Raw genomic sequence first — 16258 nt, 5'->3', positions numbered from 1 at the left:
CAGGGTCTCCCCTCCAGAGGACACTGTTCTTTATACATTGTCTCTCGCCTACAAGGACATGATCTCCATTTGTGTTTGCCTCATTTATCCCCAGGATAGCACCTGATAGGGGCAGCCAGGTGGTGCAGAACAGAGCAGAAGCCCTGGAGTCAAGAGGACCTGAGTTCAAATGTGGCCTCAGACATATAAGCTGGTCTGGTTCCTTGGCATCTCTGCTTGCAGGCCTCAGGAAGCTGGAGATCTCAAGGTCCCAGTCCCTCACTGAGTCAGTGCCTTTTCCTCAATTGGGATGACTAAGTGGAATCCAAGAGGGACACTGCCAGCCTTGGAACAATACTGAAAGTTCAGGGAGTTGGGAGCTGCACCCTTCTTTGGTGAGAGGAAGGCTGCAGGTGGATAAGACCAATGCTACTTGAACCTGGAGGGGCTGGTTAGGAAAGGGCAGATTGGTAATCACACAAAATGCTTCACATTTGATCCTCCCCAGAGATGTAGTTGTAAGGTACAGCTGTTAAAGGCTTCACTCAAATGCCCTGTGAGCCTTATGTGGAGGAAATAAATAGCTGTCCTCTACCTGGGCTACGTGACACACTCAATCCTCTTCCATACTCTCTTCTGGAAAGATTCTAGACATGAGTAAAACCTAGATTCTCCCCAGAACTCCTGGATGGGGTGCAAAGAACCAGACAGAGTCTAAGACTGGAGATAGATCCTTCATATTAGAATCCTTCAAGAAAGTCTTCCTCTGAGAGGAAGAAGGTAAGGGCCTGGCCCTCCTGACCTCACTACTGTCATCTCCAAGAAGCTGACCAGGAATCAGGGAATTGGGAGGATAGTTCTAAGGTGAAAGGCGACCTCAACTCCCCAGGCCCTGGCCAATAGAACCCAAGCTGCGGCCTTGTCCTTTTTGGGTAAAAGGCAAGATTCAAGGCGATCTGAGAGATGAGAGAGGATCTGTCAGGGTGGCTACACTTGACGAAAAATAACCTAAGGTGGACATATATGGGTGTGTCCTCTCCTACTCCCCACTCCCAGAGAAGAGGAACCCCCAGAACCTTTGAGGGTCAGAGAGCTCATGAGAGGGGCTAAGCATGGTAAGAGAGGGAGGAGGGGTTGCAAAGAGAGAACAAGAATGATAACCGTATTTGAGAGCTAGAAGACAGAGGGAGGGAATGGTCTAAGAAGGAAGAGGAGAATCAGGATCTTCCCTCCTCCCCTTCCAACCCCTAGGCATGCATAGCTCTTCCCACTACCTTTTCTAGGTTAGATTCCCCAATTAAAATGTAGGCTTTTAGAGGGCAGGGACAGATTGCTTGTATTTGTATTTCCAGCTCTTGGCAGGGGATCAGTAGGCACACAAAATGCTCCACATTTGATTGGTACACATTCCTAGGCATTTTATTGGTGGTGTGGCTTCCTAACTGGTCTAATTTTTCTAAAAAGCCTCCTCTCAATCTAAGCAATAGGTCTCTCATCCTCAAATCATCCTTCCATCACAGAATCAAATAAACCAAATGGTGTGATTACGATTCAGAGGTCATTTTCCATTTCTGAAGTCTGCCAACTACTCATAGTTGACTGGTTTGGGGTTCTGCTGACTTTGTTCAGTTTATCACGTCATAAAATTTTCTTCATGTTTCTAAATTTTTCATATTCCTATATCTCTATGACACAATAAAATTCTACTAAATTTATTTTTCAGGATACTCAGACTTTAGACTGAACTAGCTTCTAAGATTTTATAACTAATTGCATTGATAGAAATATCTTTGTATTTGTTCTGTACATACATAGTCTGCCCACACAAGTGATTGCAACTGAAATGAAAACAGGTCTTTTATTCACTGAAATTTCCCTCTTTGGGGGAGTAAGACCTCAAGCAATAATTTCTAGTGTAATTGTTATGACAACTGCTCATTTTTCTTCCCTGATTTGTGAACATCTTGTCCCTGCAGTCCTGGATGTCATGAGGCTGGAGGTGGGTCTGGGTCTTTCTGACTCTGAATTCCCTGGATCTTAGCTGCCTAACTTCTCACAGTTCAGGTCTCATCCCTCTCACTAAACTAATGCAATCGCCTTTTGACTACTATCCTGCTTCAAGCTCTCTCCACTCCAGGGTAATTTGTCATAAAAATGTAGGACTGACCACATCGCTCCCTTGCTCAGAAACTTCAGTGGCTACCTATTAACTCCAGGACAAAAATACAGTGTCCTCTTTGGCATCTGAAGTGTTGATAACTTGGCTCTTATTTCCTTTCTGCGTTTCTTATCTTACATTTCTCCATACTTTCTCTCATGAATTCTACATGAGCATCTTGCCATTCCTCAAACGGTACCCTCCGGGACTTTGCATTAGCTACTTTTTATAGCTAATTTTGGAATCCTGCTTTCTCACTTCTGCCTCTTGGTTTTTCTGACTTCCTACAAAATTCAGCTCAAATCTCCCCTTAGCAGGAAACCTTTGGTTGTTCTTCTGGCTGTGTGAATACCTTCTTATCTTAGATGAATTTCCAGTCACCTGGTATTTATCTTCTACGTCCCTAACAATTTCCATATTGTCTCCTCCATCAGAATGAAAACTTCCTAGAGACGGGGATTATTTTTGTTTCCTGCATATACTTGACTTTCTACAAAGAACAAATAGAAGTCACTGAGTCTAAAGTGTATTTTCTTTCATACTCAATTTTGTGGTATAGGTTATTCTTGGATATAAACCATTTTTATTTGCTTCTCAGTACATGAAATTTTTTTCTTACCTTTCCTTTCATCATCAGTGAGCAGTCTTCAAGGAACCAAGCACCAGGTTCCTTGATGAGTGAACCAACTCTTCCTGCAGCTTACAAGATTCTTTCTTCAAGTCTGAATTCATTAAATCTAGATATTTCTTCATAAGTTAAAATGGTGGCAGGAAAGGGGGGAAGATTCCTCTTTGACAACTTCCTGTGGACTCTGAATTCCAATATTTCCAGACAATAGCACTATAGGGTTTCTAAAAATATGATATTTGGGGTTTTGTTTCTGGAGATGTGAGACAATGACTTTCACACTGGTTCACCAAGCTCTGTCTCTTAGTTCATTTGCCTTATTCTTTGAAGTTCTTGAATATTCTTCAGAATTTACTGTCTTTTTCCTTTATTCTGACCTTCTCATTTCTGTGCCGTTTCTGTTGTTCTCTTTTCATTTCATCTATTCCTTTATTAATTCTTTCTACATTTTATTCTACACAGTCAGTTCTGTTTATCATCTGAAATTCTTTTTTTAAGAGCTCCAAATTCTCTCTTTATTTCTTCTTTGTTTTTTAATAAGATTCTCACACTTTCTGTTTGTTCTATTCTCATTTTTCAAGGCTAGATATTGCTATAGCAGAATCATTCTTTTCTCCTAGGGATTGTTCATTGCTTTTTCTCTTGGGGTAATGGACTTTTTTTTTTTATTTGCGTATTAGTTTGGCCTTTCTGCTGGTTTTTCTGCAAAGTTTTCTTGGTAATGATTTCTTTTCTTGCTTTTCTTTACTGCATTTTTAAAAAAAAATTGTTAAATTTCTCACTCTTTTGAGATCACAGTGTGGAGTTAGAGTCACTTTATTCTTTCCCAGATTTTTTCACATTTGTAGCAAATCTTTCCAGGATGACTTCATGGGTGGTAAAGTCAGCTAGATCTTTCCCTGAGGGTTTTTCCAAATTTTTTGCTCTCTTCTACTCAGGATGAGTTGGCTGATGTGTAAGTAAACCTCATCTATTATACTGAAGGCTATTCATTACACCTCCCTCATGGACGAATGATCTGATGGAGTGACAGTCTTCCTCTAACTAAAGGCCCTTCAGCATTCATGGAATTCGGTTTTCCTCCAGTATGAATTCTCTGATGTCAAGTAAGGTTTGAATTTTATATGAAGGGTTTTATACACGCTTCACTACATAGGGTATTTCTCCTCTAAAAATTCTTTCCTGAATAAGGGATGAGTTGTGACTGAAGGCTTTCACCTTTTATATTTTAAGATTTCTCTTCAGGGTGGATTTTATTTGTGTATTAGTTTGGCTGGTGTTGAATAAGAGCTGGGCTCCAATGGAAAGGGGTCACACGTTTTTTACATTCATAGGGTTTCTCTCGACTATGGATTCTTTTATGTTTAATAAGAGCTGAACTTTGGCTGAAAGCCTTCCCACACTGCTTACATACATAAGGTTTTTCACCAGTATGGATTCTATAATGTTGAATTAGGGCTGAGCTCCAACTAAAAGATGTGCCACATTCCTTACATTCATAAGGTTTCTCTCCACTATGAATTCTTTCATGTTTAATAAGGGCTGAACTCTGGCTAAAGGCCTTACCGCATTCTTTACATTCATAGGGTTTTTCACCAGTATGAATTCTATGATGCTTAGTTAGGAGTGAACTAAAGCTGAAGGCCTTCCCACAATCCTTACATTTATAAGGCTTTTCTCCAGTGTGAATTCTTTGATGATTAGTAAGGGCTGAGCTCCAGCTGAAGGCCTTCCCACATTCTTTACATTTGTAAGGTTTCTCCCCACTGTGAAGTCTCTGGTGTTGAGTAAGGGCTGAGCTCCTACTGAAAGCCTTTCTACATTCCTTACATTCATAAGGCTTCTCTCCAGTGTGAATTCTCTGGTGCTGAATAAGATGTGAGCTCCTGCTGAAGGCCTTCCCACATTCTTTACAATGATAAGGTTTCTCTCCAGTATGAATTCTCTGGTGTCTAATAAGATGTGAGTTCTGGCTAAAGGCTGTCCCACATTCATTACATTTAAAAGACTTCTCTCCGCTATGAATTCTCTGATGTTGAATAAGGTGTGAACTTCGCTTGAAACTCTTCCCACATTGATTACACTCAAAAAGTTTCTCTCCGGTGTGAATTCTCTGGTGTTGAATAAGATTTGAGGCTTTTTCACAGTGATCAAAATCATAAGGTTTTTCTCCCCTAGTTATTCTCTGGTGTTGAAGGAGGGCTGTGTGGTAATGAGAGAGATTCTCATACACATCATAATGCCATGGTCCTGTGGGCCAGCAGATACTATGACTAAAGTTTTTCTCAAGATCCAAAAAGGCATGGACTCCTTGCTGATGATAGATTTTTCTATGGAGAAAAGACAGCGGCCCTAAACCTCTTTCCTGTAACATGAAATTTCCTGGAGGGTCTCCTGTTAGGCTTGTCATGTGCTTCCATACATTGATGTCTTCCATAGAAATCTCCCCTAGGAGATGGTTCTTGGGAATACTTCCTCTGAGTCTCTTCACTGAGGTTCTAGGTGATCCTGCTTCTTGCTTTTGAGATGACTCCTCATTCTCAAGTTTAATATCCCAGGCTGAAAAAAATAATGAAAATAAATGAACCCAGGTTGTGAGAAATCTCTGGTAAAGGCTAGACCACTAAAGTAAACTCAAATAGAAACAGATCCCTGTGGGCTACAGATTGACTTGACCACAAATGAACACTACCTATGTTGTACTGTATTTTTATTTTACTTTTTTAATATTGTCTAATGCCATTTAAATCTGGTTTGGGGTATCCTGGGGAATTGTGTGCAGCAAATATGACCCTTCTGGACTAGGCCATCCTTTACTTGGATTATAAATCCCAGTGGTCTACAGAAAGTTGACAGTCAAGAAAATGACCTAATCCTAGGATACATTAAGAGGGACATTGTTCATGTACAGCATGGAAACAATGTAAAGACAATGCAAATTGCCTTCTGTGGGAGGGTGGGAAATAAGATCAGGGGAAAACTTGTAAAACTCAAAATAAATAAAATCTTTATAAAAAAAAGTGGGACATTGTTCAACTCAAGGAAGGAGAGAGTCTCATGGTATTCCTCCTGGGTCACACCACATCCAAATGCAGACATCACCTTTGAGAAAGGACTCTCTTAAGGGGTAGGAAAACTAGAATGGTGAAGGACCTTGAGTTTAAACCAGCCGAGGATAATCTAAATGAGTTCTAGATGGATAATTAGCCAGAGGAAAAAGTCAAAGGGTCAACCTTGGCATCATATTGGGGAATTTAAAGGGCCCTCACATAGGAAGCCTTGGAGGATTAGATTTATTCCATCTGGAACAAGAGGAGAGGAGCACCAGATGAAGTTCCAAAGAGGTCAACTTAGGTTTTATACACAGAAAGTTTTCTTATCTGCTAGGATTAAGCAAAATTGGAATGGGCTATCTTGAGAGGAATAGGTTTTCTCTCCTCAAGAAAGAGGTGGTACACTATACTCAAATATGATGGACTCTTCTCAGCAGTTCAGTGATCAAGGACAATTCTAAAAAGGCATCCATATTCAGAGAAAAAAATCTATGGAGTGCAAATGCAAGTCAAAGCATGCTATTTTCATGCTTTAAAACTTTTTTTAATCTAATTTTTTTTCCCCTTTTTCTCATGTTATTTTTTCCCTTTAGTTCTGATTCTTCCTTCACAACATGACTAATTTGGAACTATGCTGAACATGATTATGCAAATATATCCACATCGGGTCATAGGGAGGGGATAAGGAAAGAAGGAGGTAAAAAAATGCGGAACTCCAAAGCTTACAAAATTTGAATGCTGAAAACTATCTTTGCATGTAATTGAAAAATTAAAAAACATTTTTAAAAAAGAAACAGGTGGTACAGCATTTGGGTTCTGCTGTGAAGGGGATTCTGATGCAGACACAATAGTCCCTAATCCTTGGTCTTTATGGTAAACGTTATGGTAAAATGTTGTTGACTGCATTCAGATATAATTAGCTTCCTTTTAAATTTTATGCAATTAAAACAACATTGTGAGAAGTGTCTCATGATATTCCTCCTGGGTCTTAAAAAAATGAACAGACTGCCAACAGAGCACCAAAGGCATCTTCTCAAAGTGATTTTCTTAAATGTACAAAATAAAATATATGCTGTTCCAAAGGAAACAAAGTTTTTGTTTTCAAAAAAATTTGTTTTAAGTTCACAAACCCCAGTAAAGAACTCCGTTTTAATCAGTAACAAACTGGCTGGGAAGGAATTCTGGTGCTCATGGTGCTTCCCCATGGATACCCCACTCTCCCCAACACCTACCTGCCCGGGTCCATCCTTCGCAGGGAGCTGGGCTGCTCCACACCCTGGCTCCTCGCTCCTTGATGGATCGCCCTCCTTCATGTGGGCGGGCTCTTCTTGAGATCCCTTCCTGCACATTCCATGACTGTGGCTCTTTCCCTTGTTCCAGCTGGGAGATCAGCTCTGGTTTGGGATCCTGAAGCCCTGCTCATGGAGAGGAAATGACAAAGCTTTGAATAAACTAGAGGCAGAAAGGTCCAGACTGCCTGGAAATGCCAAATGCTTTAGACTTGGGCTAAACTAAGCAAGTGGGTAATCCTATGGTCTTCAGAAAAACATAAAAATGAAGACTCTTGAGAGTCAGAGAGGCCCCTAGAAAGGGTCTGGGAAAACACACCGCCTTCTCCCCCCCACCTTCTCCCTTGCACAGAAGTGGGGGACTATGGATGTGAGGCAGGGTATGAGGAGGGAGTGTTATAGGTATGAGGTATGAATGAGTGTTATAGATATGAGGGAGGGGTTATGGGCAGGGTATTGCTTACACTCAGATATGGCCTTTTCAGTTTTTACCTTTGTCCAATTTTTTTTCTTTTAAAATTTCTGTGACAAGAATGGATTGCTGGGGTGGAGCTGTACATCCTGAGAGGGGTCTATTTGGAAATGAATGTGATGTAAAAATAAAAGTCATCAGTTTTTTTTAAGGAAAAAATATTAAAAAATGTTCTTTTTCTGTTGTTATAGCCAAAATTTCTGGAACAATCTATTCCAGGATGATCTATTCGATGAATCCTTATTTGGCCATTTCTCATGCTGCTTGCCCTCTCATCTACAGTCTCCTCCAGGATAAAATGAAGAGTCTGAAATGAGCCAGGCCTAAGAGCCTTCTGCTCCATAACTGGTTTGCGTTAACTCCCAATGACTCTTTGCTACCTTGGGGATGATCATGGTAGGGGGGAAGAGATTGATACACCTTGAAGCCACCAGAGAACAGCCCAGTTCCTCAGTGGTGAGCCCAGATTTTCCTGCAAGCTGGGAGGGTAAGGGTGGGGGATAGAGTAGTCCTTACCCAGAGAGACCAGGATCCTGTAGTTCTCCAGCATAACCTCCCTGTAGAGCTCCTTCTGAGAGGGACAGAGATAGCCCCATTCCTCCTGGTCGAAGTGCACGACTACATCCCTGAAGGTCACTGCTTCCTGAAACACCAAGCACACTACACTGGCCTGGGGGGGGGGGGGGGGAGTGGGCAGGGAGGGAGCCCTTGCTACTAGGGCAGAATGAAATGAATATATCTGGAGGGATGTAGGAGGAGAGGATCACCTGACTTGGGACAGTCAGGATACCTGAGTCCCGGGTCCAGTTCCACCAGCCACTCCCTATGTGAGATTGAGAAAGTCCTCTTCCCTCCCTGGGCCTCTGTTTCCAAAGTAAAATGAAGGTGCTGAGCAAGGAGATCTCTGAGGGCCTCTGTTACTAGTGATAGGGTAGTCTCAGAAGGGGATCCTGACACATGTCCTCAACTGTTCACTCCCGACTAAGAAGGTGAGCAGACCACAAGAAGGAAAGAAGTCTGTGGTCTGAGAGTTTAGAGAACAGTCCTGGGGAGATAAGAGACCCCGACTCACCTGCACCCTGGCCAACAGGACCCTGGTGGACATGCTATACTCCTCTGGGCTCCCCTCCTGGGGAAGCAGGAGATTCACAGACATGAGATCTGAGGGATGAGAGAAGAAAAGCTAAGGTGACTTCTCAGGCTAGGAGCTCACCTAGCCAGGTACTCTGCCCTCATGAGTTAGGCCCCATCTCCCTCCCTGGGTCAGGCAGTTCCCCATCACCTGGTCATCTGTGGGAAAGGGACAATTACCCCCCAAATTAGGGGATGAGCTCGCCATTGGAGCCAATCCATCAACTGGGCCCTGGAGATAGATGTGGAACACTACTGTCCCTAAAGTGGGGCTCATTCTCCTTGGGGGGGGTAGAGACTCAGCTGCTTGCACAGTTAGACTTTCTTCATGGGTCTTCAGGAGAGATAAAAGGTGGTGTACGTTTGAAAAACTGGGGGATGGAGACCCAGACTCAAAGAACCACTAGTGATATATGGGAAGCCCAGCTTCTAAATGGGATGACTAGTTCAACCATGAGCAGTTTAACACACACACACACACACACACACACACACACACAGAATTTCTAACCCTAAGTAACAGTGAAGCCCTCAGCCAGAGACCTCATCCTTGATGAAAAACGGATGAAGGTTGAGGCACCACTTGGGGGGGGGGGGAGGGGCTGTGTTTCAGTGAACCTCTGACTTAGGAGGTTAAGACCTTCATTACTCTCAACACCATAGGCTTTCCCCACCATTTTGCCCCTCTCCCCCATGGCTCCCTTTGCCTTTCGTTCTGCCGGTATATGTGTTCCCAGGCTGACCCCTAGCCAAGGGCTTGGTCGGTTGGCTGGAATGGATGTCTCCTAGCCAAGAAGATATTCTTGTCTCAGGAGTCAAGTGTTTGGGAACACAGGTCAAATCAGAGTTGAGGAGGTGCAAGGAGGAAAGGTTACCAAAGTGCTGCTGCATGAGCTTCCTATGTATTGGATCAAAGATTCTCAGTGAGAACAAGCCTCAGGCCTGGATTTGGGTTCTGTCCTTGAGGATGGGGCAGGCAGGGCCTCAAGTCCTGATTCTCAGCTCATCATCAACCCCAGCACCCATGCCTTTGCTTCCTTGACTCCATCATCATCCATTGAGATAGAGGTCTTCCCTGCTACATCTCCCCAAACTCTCCATCCTATTCCCTTCTGCCCTGACTCTCCAACAAAGCCTATTGTCTTCTGACCTGAGCAATCCCCCTCCAGAGCCAAAAAAAGTCCCTTTTATTCTATCCCTCTCCTCCCACTGCCTTTGGCATCCTACCAAAGACCCTGCATCCCCAGGCTTGTCTCCAGCCTTCAATCAGTCATTTATTTTGAAATGAATTTTTATTTTTAGTCTGAACTTAATCATCACCAAGTGGAATGGGCACTTACATTGTCAGAACAGAACAGAAAAACGGGATTGAAATTGCTGGCCTCTATTATGGACTCGGAGCCCAAGCAAGTCTTGATTGAGTGGGTCCTTCCTAGCAGGGCTAATTACGAGGGACACACAGACAGAATGAGCAGGCCCTGCCTTCAGGAGCTTCTGTTCTAGGAGGGGTTGTCCCCTGGATACAAATGAATAGCTAGCTGGCATATAAAGAGAATGGGGGGCAGGGGGAGGCTTTACCTATATTCTCTCATTTGAACTTCACTAGAGCCCTGGGAGGGAAGCCAGGCAGTGTTGAAGGTGGGCTTTGTGACTCCAAACTCAGCCTATTATCTACTTTGTTACATACAAAATCAAAACAAAGTCATTTCAGGGGAGGATGAGGGGTATCATGGTGGTGGCATATGGAGTGTTGCTTTTCTAGCATCATCCACCACACAAGAAAGGGAAGCTGCTGAGGCTACCTCTCTCTTCACTGCCTGCTTCACATTCACCCCATTGTCCCCCTCACCAGACTCTCTCCTGGTCATTTCCAGCCTTGGGACTCTTCATCCTTCTTCCTCAAGAGGCCCAGTCAGTCCTTGGCTTAGGGGCTTAAGCTCCAACTCAAATTTGTCCCCCTACACATGGGAGTAGTTTCTTCTATACAGAATATCTTCTACTTTTTCTCTAAAGATGAAGAAAAAAATGTTTTTTTCACTTGGTGGCTCTTAAGCTTACCTTAATTAGGGACCTATTAGCCATGATATGCCCCCTTGACCTCCCTGGCCTCCAAGGCCATCTTCATGAGCATCAGAAATGGCTCCAGGACCTGACCTAGCCACACCAGGAAGCAAAGAGGGCAAAGCCAGAAGGCAAAGTCCCTATGGTGAAAATATGGGGTGGCAGAGAGCTGGGAGTCCCCATCCAAGGGAAAAATGGCTGAACAAATGGCAACCCAAGAATTCCATGCATAAGGGGGATGACAAATTCAAAGAAAACCATTCTAGGCCTACGGGCCTCTGACACCAACCAGCTGTGTGACCCTGGGCAATTCATTTACCCCTGATACTGACAGCATTGACCTCACAAGGCTATTGTGAGAAAACTCAAGGAAAGCCCTTAGCAAGATCCTAATCATGGACACATGCTCATTTAACATCATCAGAAAAGTCAACCCCACCAGCCAAGGACCAGGAGATTGGTAAAGACCAGAGGGGAAGCTGGGACCAAGGCCCATTTTTTAGATTTGGGTTTGTTTTTGTTTTTGTTTTTTTTTGCAAGGCAATGGGGTTAAATGGCTTGCCCAAGGCCACACAGCTAGGGAATTATTAAGTATCTGAGGCCGAATTTGAACTCAGGTCCTCCTGACTTCAGGACCAGTGCTCTATCCACTGTGCCACCAGGCTGCCCCAAGGCCCATTTTAAAAAGAGAAGTCAGAGTTTGATGGAGGCAAAAACCAACTTTTCGATCCCATGCTCAAATCCTCCTGTGAGCCAGCCCCCAGCACATGGCTATGAATGATTTTCAAGGAAAATGAATCTGATAAAAATAATGAAGGGTCAGAGGCCCCAGATCCCGAAGTTCTCAAACTGTCCCAACTCTCAGTTCACCTGATACATTGGCAATGACAACAGGTAAAGAAAATCTGGCAGAAAGAGGGCAGGAGGGTATAGATGCTCACTCTATCTGAAATTGGAGTCCTCTAGGGTTAGATAGATGAGGAAGAGGGAAGATGGGAGGGCATTCTCCTGGGGGTCTCCCTGGAGTCACCCCAGAGCACACAGATTACATATGTGGGATGTGGGTATGTGTGGGTGCCCATACATGGATGGGGGGTGCCTACCAGGAATCTACCCCTTTCCCAGACACAGAAGAGGTTGGGGGTGCATCTACATTCTGTGTCTGGGGATGATGGGAGCCCCCCACCCACATTCTCCTGGAGGGATGACAGAAGGAGCTAGGTCAGGTCTCTGAAGTCCTCCCAGGCCTCTCACCAAACCAGCAATACCCATGGAGAGAAGTGAACCTCTCACGATGGCACAGACCTAGATCACCAGGTGACAAAAGGGGCCTGGCTCCCAGATAGCAGAGGCAGGGCAAAAGGTGGCAGAGCTCAGGGCAGTCAACTCACAGGAACTAAAGTGAACCCAGGTCTACAGAAATGAGACACCCTTCTACTCACTCACTGGAGGCATGGCTGGTTCCTAGGACATGGAGGCCTGTCCTCTTTGGGAGACCTTCTCTTTCCCATCACTGTCATGTCCTCAAAGGGGTCCATAACCACCCCGTCTTCCCCACTTTCTTCTTGGAACCTCCTTCTCCTGACTCCCTTTTTTTAGGGAGACTCCTGTGATATTGCCACCACCTCCCCCACCAAACAAGGACCCATATCCCTAGCTCCTTAAAGACAAACTTATAAAATAATTCCTTGGTCCTTGGGGTCTCCAGTTCCTTACCAATCCTCTTGGCAACCTGTTTGGTCACAATCACTGGGCTGAACTCCCCCTTTTCAAGGTCCTCAAGAACTAGATCTCATGGCCATCCCAGAGGTAGCTACTCTTTTTCCTGTGCTCTTCCCTCCCCTCTGCAACTACTGTCCATCTTCCCCAGTCACCCCCAAAGCCTCTGCCCTCCACCTGCTATGCTGGGTCCCCTCAACCCTCCTGGTTTTCTCCCACTGTTCAGACCTCCCCTTCTCTAGGTCTCCCACAGATCCTGCATCTTCAATCCATCTACTTTCCCCGCAAGCTGCCATCCTTCTTCCTTCATCTCTTGCCACTTCCCTCCTTGCCAATGGATTGTATTTAGAGTCAGCAGACCTGCTTTCCAAGCCCGGTTCTGCCCAATGCAAGCTAAGCAACTTTGGACAAGCCTCTCCCTCTCAATAGCCTCACTGCCTCTATCCAATGGGATTAGTCTCAGTGATGGGCCTTCCTTCTGAGCTCTAGGGTTCACAACAACCTAGAGGAAAATTCAGTTCTAGGGGTCTAGATGGTGCAGTGGAAAGAGCATTGGTTGTAGAGTCAGGAGGACCTGAGTTCAATCAAATTCAACCTCAACCCTAGCTAGGTGACCTTGGGCAAGTCACTTAACCCCATTGCCTTGCAAAAAACAAAAACAAAAAAGGGGAAATATATCTGGAACATCAGAGAAATAGGAAAAACGGGAAGAATGGGGAGGAGCTCTTCCAGACTTTAAATTAGTTTATAAAGTTGCAGTCATTCAAATTTTTTAGTCCTGGTTTTAAAAACATAGAGAAGTAGACAAGGAAAAATCCTAAATAATGAAGCTCAATAACCCAGTGCTTGGTAAACCTGGAAGCACAGATTATCTAGGAAAGAATTCCCATTTGACCAGAATTGTTGGGAATACTGAAAAGCAGTCTGGCAGAAACTAAGTTCAGACTAACCTTTTACACTATATGGCAGGATCAATTCAAAACGATTACTATGAAAGAACAGACCTTGAAGAAGGCCATGAGAAGAGGGGCAGATGTGGCCCCTTCCACAGCTAGAGCTAAAAGATGAAACTCCCTAAATAGTGATCCCCAAAAGAACAGATCATTCTGATTAGATGAAATTGAAAAATGTCATCCTGGGGTAAAGAAAAAAGCAGGCAAGCCAGGAAAAAAACTCTTTGCATCAAATATCACATCCAATATCAGAGGATCTGATCATCAGGATAGATAACCAACAGAAATCTGTAAGACCAAGTCATTCCCTGATAGAAACATCTTCAGAAGATAGGTACAAGCAATTCTCAGAAGAAAAATTGTAAACTACTAAAAAAAACCCACATGAAATGCTCCCAATCACTAACTAAAAAAAAAAAACCAAAAACACAAAACATCCCTAAAAGTTCAACTCGGGTGGCTAGGTGGCGGTGCAGTGGATGGAGCACTGGTCCTGGAGTCTAGAGAACCTGAGTTCAAACCTGACCTCAGACACTTACTAATAACCTAGCTGTGTGGCCTTGGGCAAGCTACTTAACCCCATTGCCTTGCAAAAACCTAAAACAATAAAAATAAAAGTTCATCTCATACCCTCATAGATTAGCAAAGGTGCCAAAGGTTCAGGAGGGTCAATGATGAGTTATGGAATGCCACAAACACAAAGGCTCTTTTTTTTTAGGTTTTTGCAAGGCAAACGGGGTTAAGTGGCTTGCCCAAGGCCACACAGCTAGGTCATTAGTAAGTGTCTAAGGCTGGATTTGAACCCAGGGACTCCTGACTCCACGGCCAGTGCTTTATCCACTGCGCCACCTAGCTGCCCCACACAGAGGCTCTTTGATGGAATGAGAATTGGTCCCATCCTTCTGGAAATCCAAGTGGAATTCTACAAAGCCTGTTATGAAAATGTCATGTCCTTTGACCCAGAAGATTCCAGGGCTAGGCACTCACTCTTCAAAAGGGAGTGGAGAAAAAAGAAGATCCCACTGCCCGCAGAACAATTGAGCGGACTGTGATTATGGGATGTTCCTCTATAGTAAGACAAAATGGCTAGGATGAAGAAAGAGAAGCAGGAAATAGAACCAGGAAAACAGTATGTACAATGACCAGGACAAAGTAAGTTGGAAGAATAGCATCAAAATGTGGGTAACTCCGCCCCCAATCCTTTCTTTGGAGAGACAGTGATGGTCTATGGGTGTAGACCTATGGGAAGGAACTATCTCCTCACCCCCACCCCCTTTATTTCCTTTATTATAAGGAATGGGAGAGGAAGGAGGTGACGTAAAACCAAAATTATCAATTCAATTTTACTTTACCTCTGTAAAGATTTCTAGTACCTGAAGGCTCTGGATTTGGAGGCCAGGGATCCATGACCCCTAAAGCCTGTGCCCTATTTCTGCCAAATCCAACAGTCTTTTTTTCCTCCTCATGGAACCTCCACTGAAAGTCCTGCTCCGGTCACTCACTGTGCCCAGGAAAGGCCCCAGACCATTCAGGGCCAGCTCCACTGGTCTTCCTAACTGGTCATATTCTGCTCCAGAGGCCATGCCCATGCTGGTGAAGGCCCAGATCCCCTGAGACCATCAGCTTTGGATGCCAAGACTTGAGTGGAACAATGGCCTGAGACAGGATATCCGGGAACTCCTCAGACTCCAAGATGCACTCCCTGCTTTGGCCTCTCCACAAAGATGCCCAAATGTCTTTCTGTCAAGCCTGGGTCTAGAATCTGCTCAAGACGCTTCAAGGGCTCCCCTTTGTCTCCTCAGAGCTTGGCCCTTAAGGCCCTTCCTGCTCCAGCCAGTTCTGGTGCTAGTCCCTCAGTCTGGGCATCTGCCCTTGTATGGGCAGGCCCTATGCCAGCCTAAGGGAGGTCCTCCGGGATGCCCCCCCAGACCCCTTTCCCCTCATACTATTGGAACTCTCCCTCCTCAAATCACCCTGGATCTGCATGTCTGCTCATTGCCTCCTCCCTCCATTCCCACTCTTCCTTGTCCCCAGGGTGCCAGCTTGTCTAAGGCGGAGGAGACACCAAAGAGCTCGGGGGTTCAAATGGAAAAAAGGAGCGGCCGTGGCTTAGGTTTTGAAACAGAGGAGAGGAATAAGCTTTTGGAGAGTGTGCCAGGGCCCTGCGGGGCTGTGTTTGGGAGCCCCCGGGCCAAGGGAAGAGCTCTGGGGGGAGTAAATCAGCGAGGGGGCACGGAGAAGGGCAGGAAGGTGGGACCAACCTGCGGGTGCCCCCCTCACACCACACCCCAGGACCTCATTTGAGGAAGGCCGTGGACAAGCCGGAGAGGAGAGGAGGAGGCTGGAGGGTGAAGACCTGGGGAGAGGGGGGTCCTCTGCTCCCAGTCTTGAGGCCAAGTGGCATCCGGGCAGAGGAGGTGGAGCTGCTCAGCTGGGGGCCGCGGGGCGCAGGGCAGGGCCAGTGGACGGGGGGAGCTGGGCCGAAGGAGCGGGATCCAAGGGCGGCCTGGGCTGCCTCCCGAAGCAGTTTGCTCCGGGGGCCTTCTAGGCTGGATGGCCCCTGGGGGGGGGGGGGGGGGTCTCTGGCAGAGCTCCGGCTCTCCCGCAGCCAGGCCCTGGGGCCGAGGGCCAAATGGCACCGACCCGCCCCTGAACTTACCCATCGGACAGGTAGTGAGGGCCCCGTCGCCGGGGGATCCAGCGGAGAAGGCTGCGCTCTGCGGCCCGGCCCGGGCTGGAGCTGGGGGTGCCGGCCCCCCGCGCCCGCCCGGCGCCCCCGGCCCGGGCTGCAAGCACAGGCACCGGCTGCGCCAGA

The 16258-nt window shown here is 45.6% G+C and overlaps 1 protein-coding gene across 3 annotated transcripts in view; it reads right to left on the bottom strand.

Moving 5' to 3' along the window:
• LOC141512271 (uncharacterized) overlaps positions 1-16258 on the bottom strand; it is a 24957-nt gene extending 8699 nt beyond the window's left edge. Inside the window, exons 1-6 of one of the 3 annotated variants that reach the window (XM_074221082.1) lie at positions 16103-16257; positions 10560-10717; positions 8652-8740; positions 8096-8222; positions 7051-7233; positions 2757-5324 (exon numbers count right to left, since the gene is read on the bottom strand). In XM_074221082.1, coding sequence (XP_074077183.1) covers positions 4030-5324; positions 7051-7233; positions 8096-8222; positions 8652-8740; positions 10560-10578 — 1713 coding nt within the window. In that variant the 5' untranslated portion in view covers positions 10579-10717; positions 16103-16257 and the 3' untranslated portion in view covers positions 2757-4029. Of the gene's footprint in view, positions 1-2756; positions 5325-7050; positions 7234-7599; positions 7680-8095; positions 8223-8651; positions 8741-10559; positions 10718-16102 lie in introns of those variants that run through there. The other 2 variants (XM_074221089.1, XM_074221093.1) reach the window with 2 other exon arrangements.

Source organism: Macrotis lagotis, chromosome 1 (assembly GCF_037893015.1).
Source record: "Macrotis lagotis isolate mMagLag1 chromosome 1, bilby.v1.9.chrom.fasta, whole genome shotgun sequence".
In the NCBI taxonomy this organism is placed as follows: Eukaryota; Metazoa; Chordata; class Mammalia; order Peramelemorphia; family Peramelidae; genus Macrotis; species Macrotis lagotis.
This window is presented reverse-complemented; position numbering and strand designations above follow the sequence as displayed.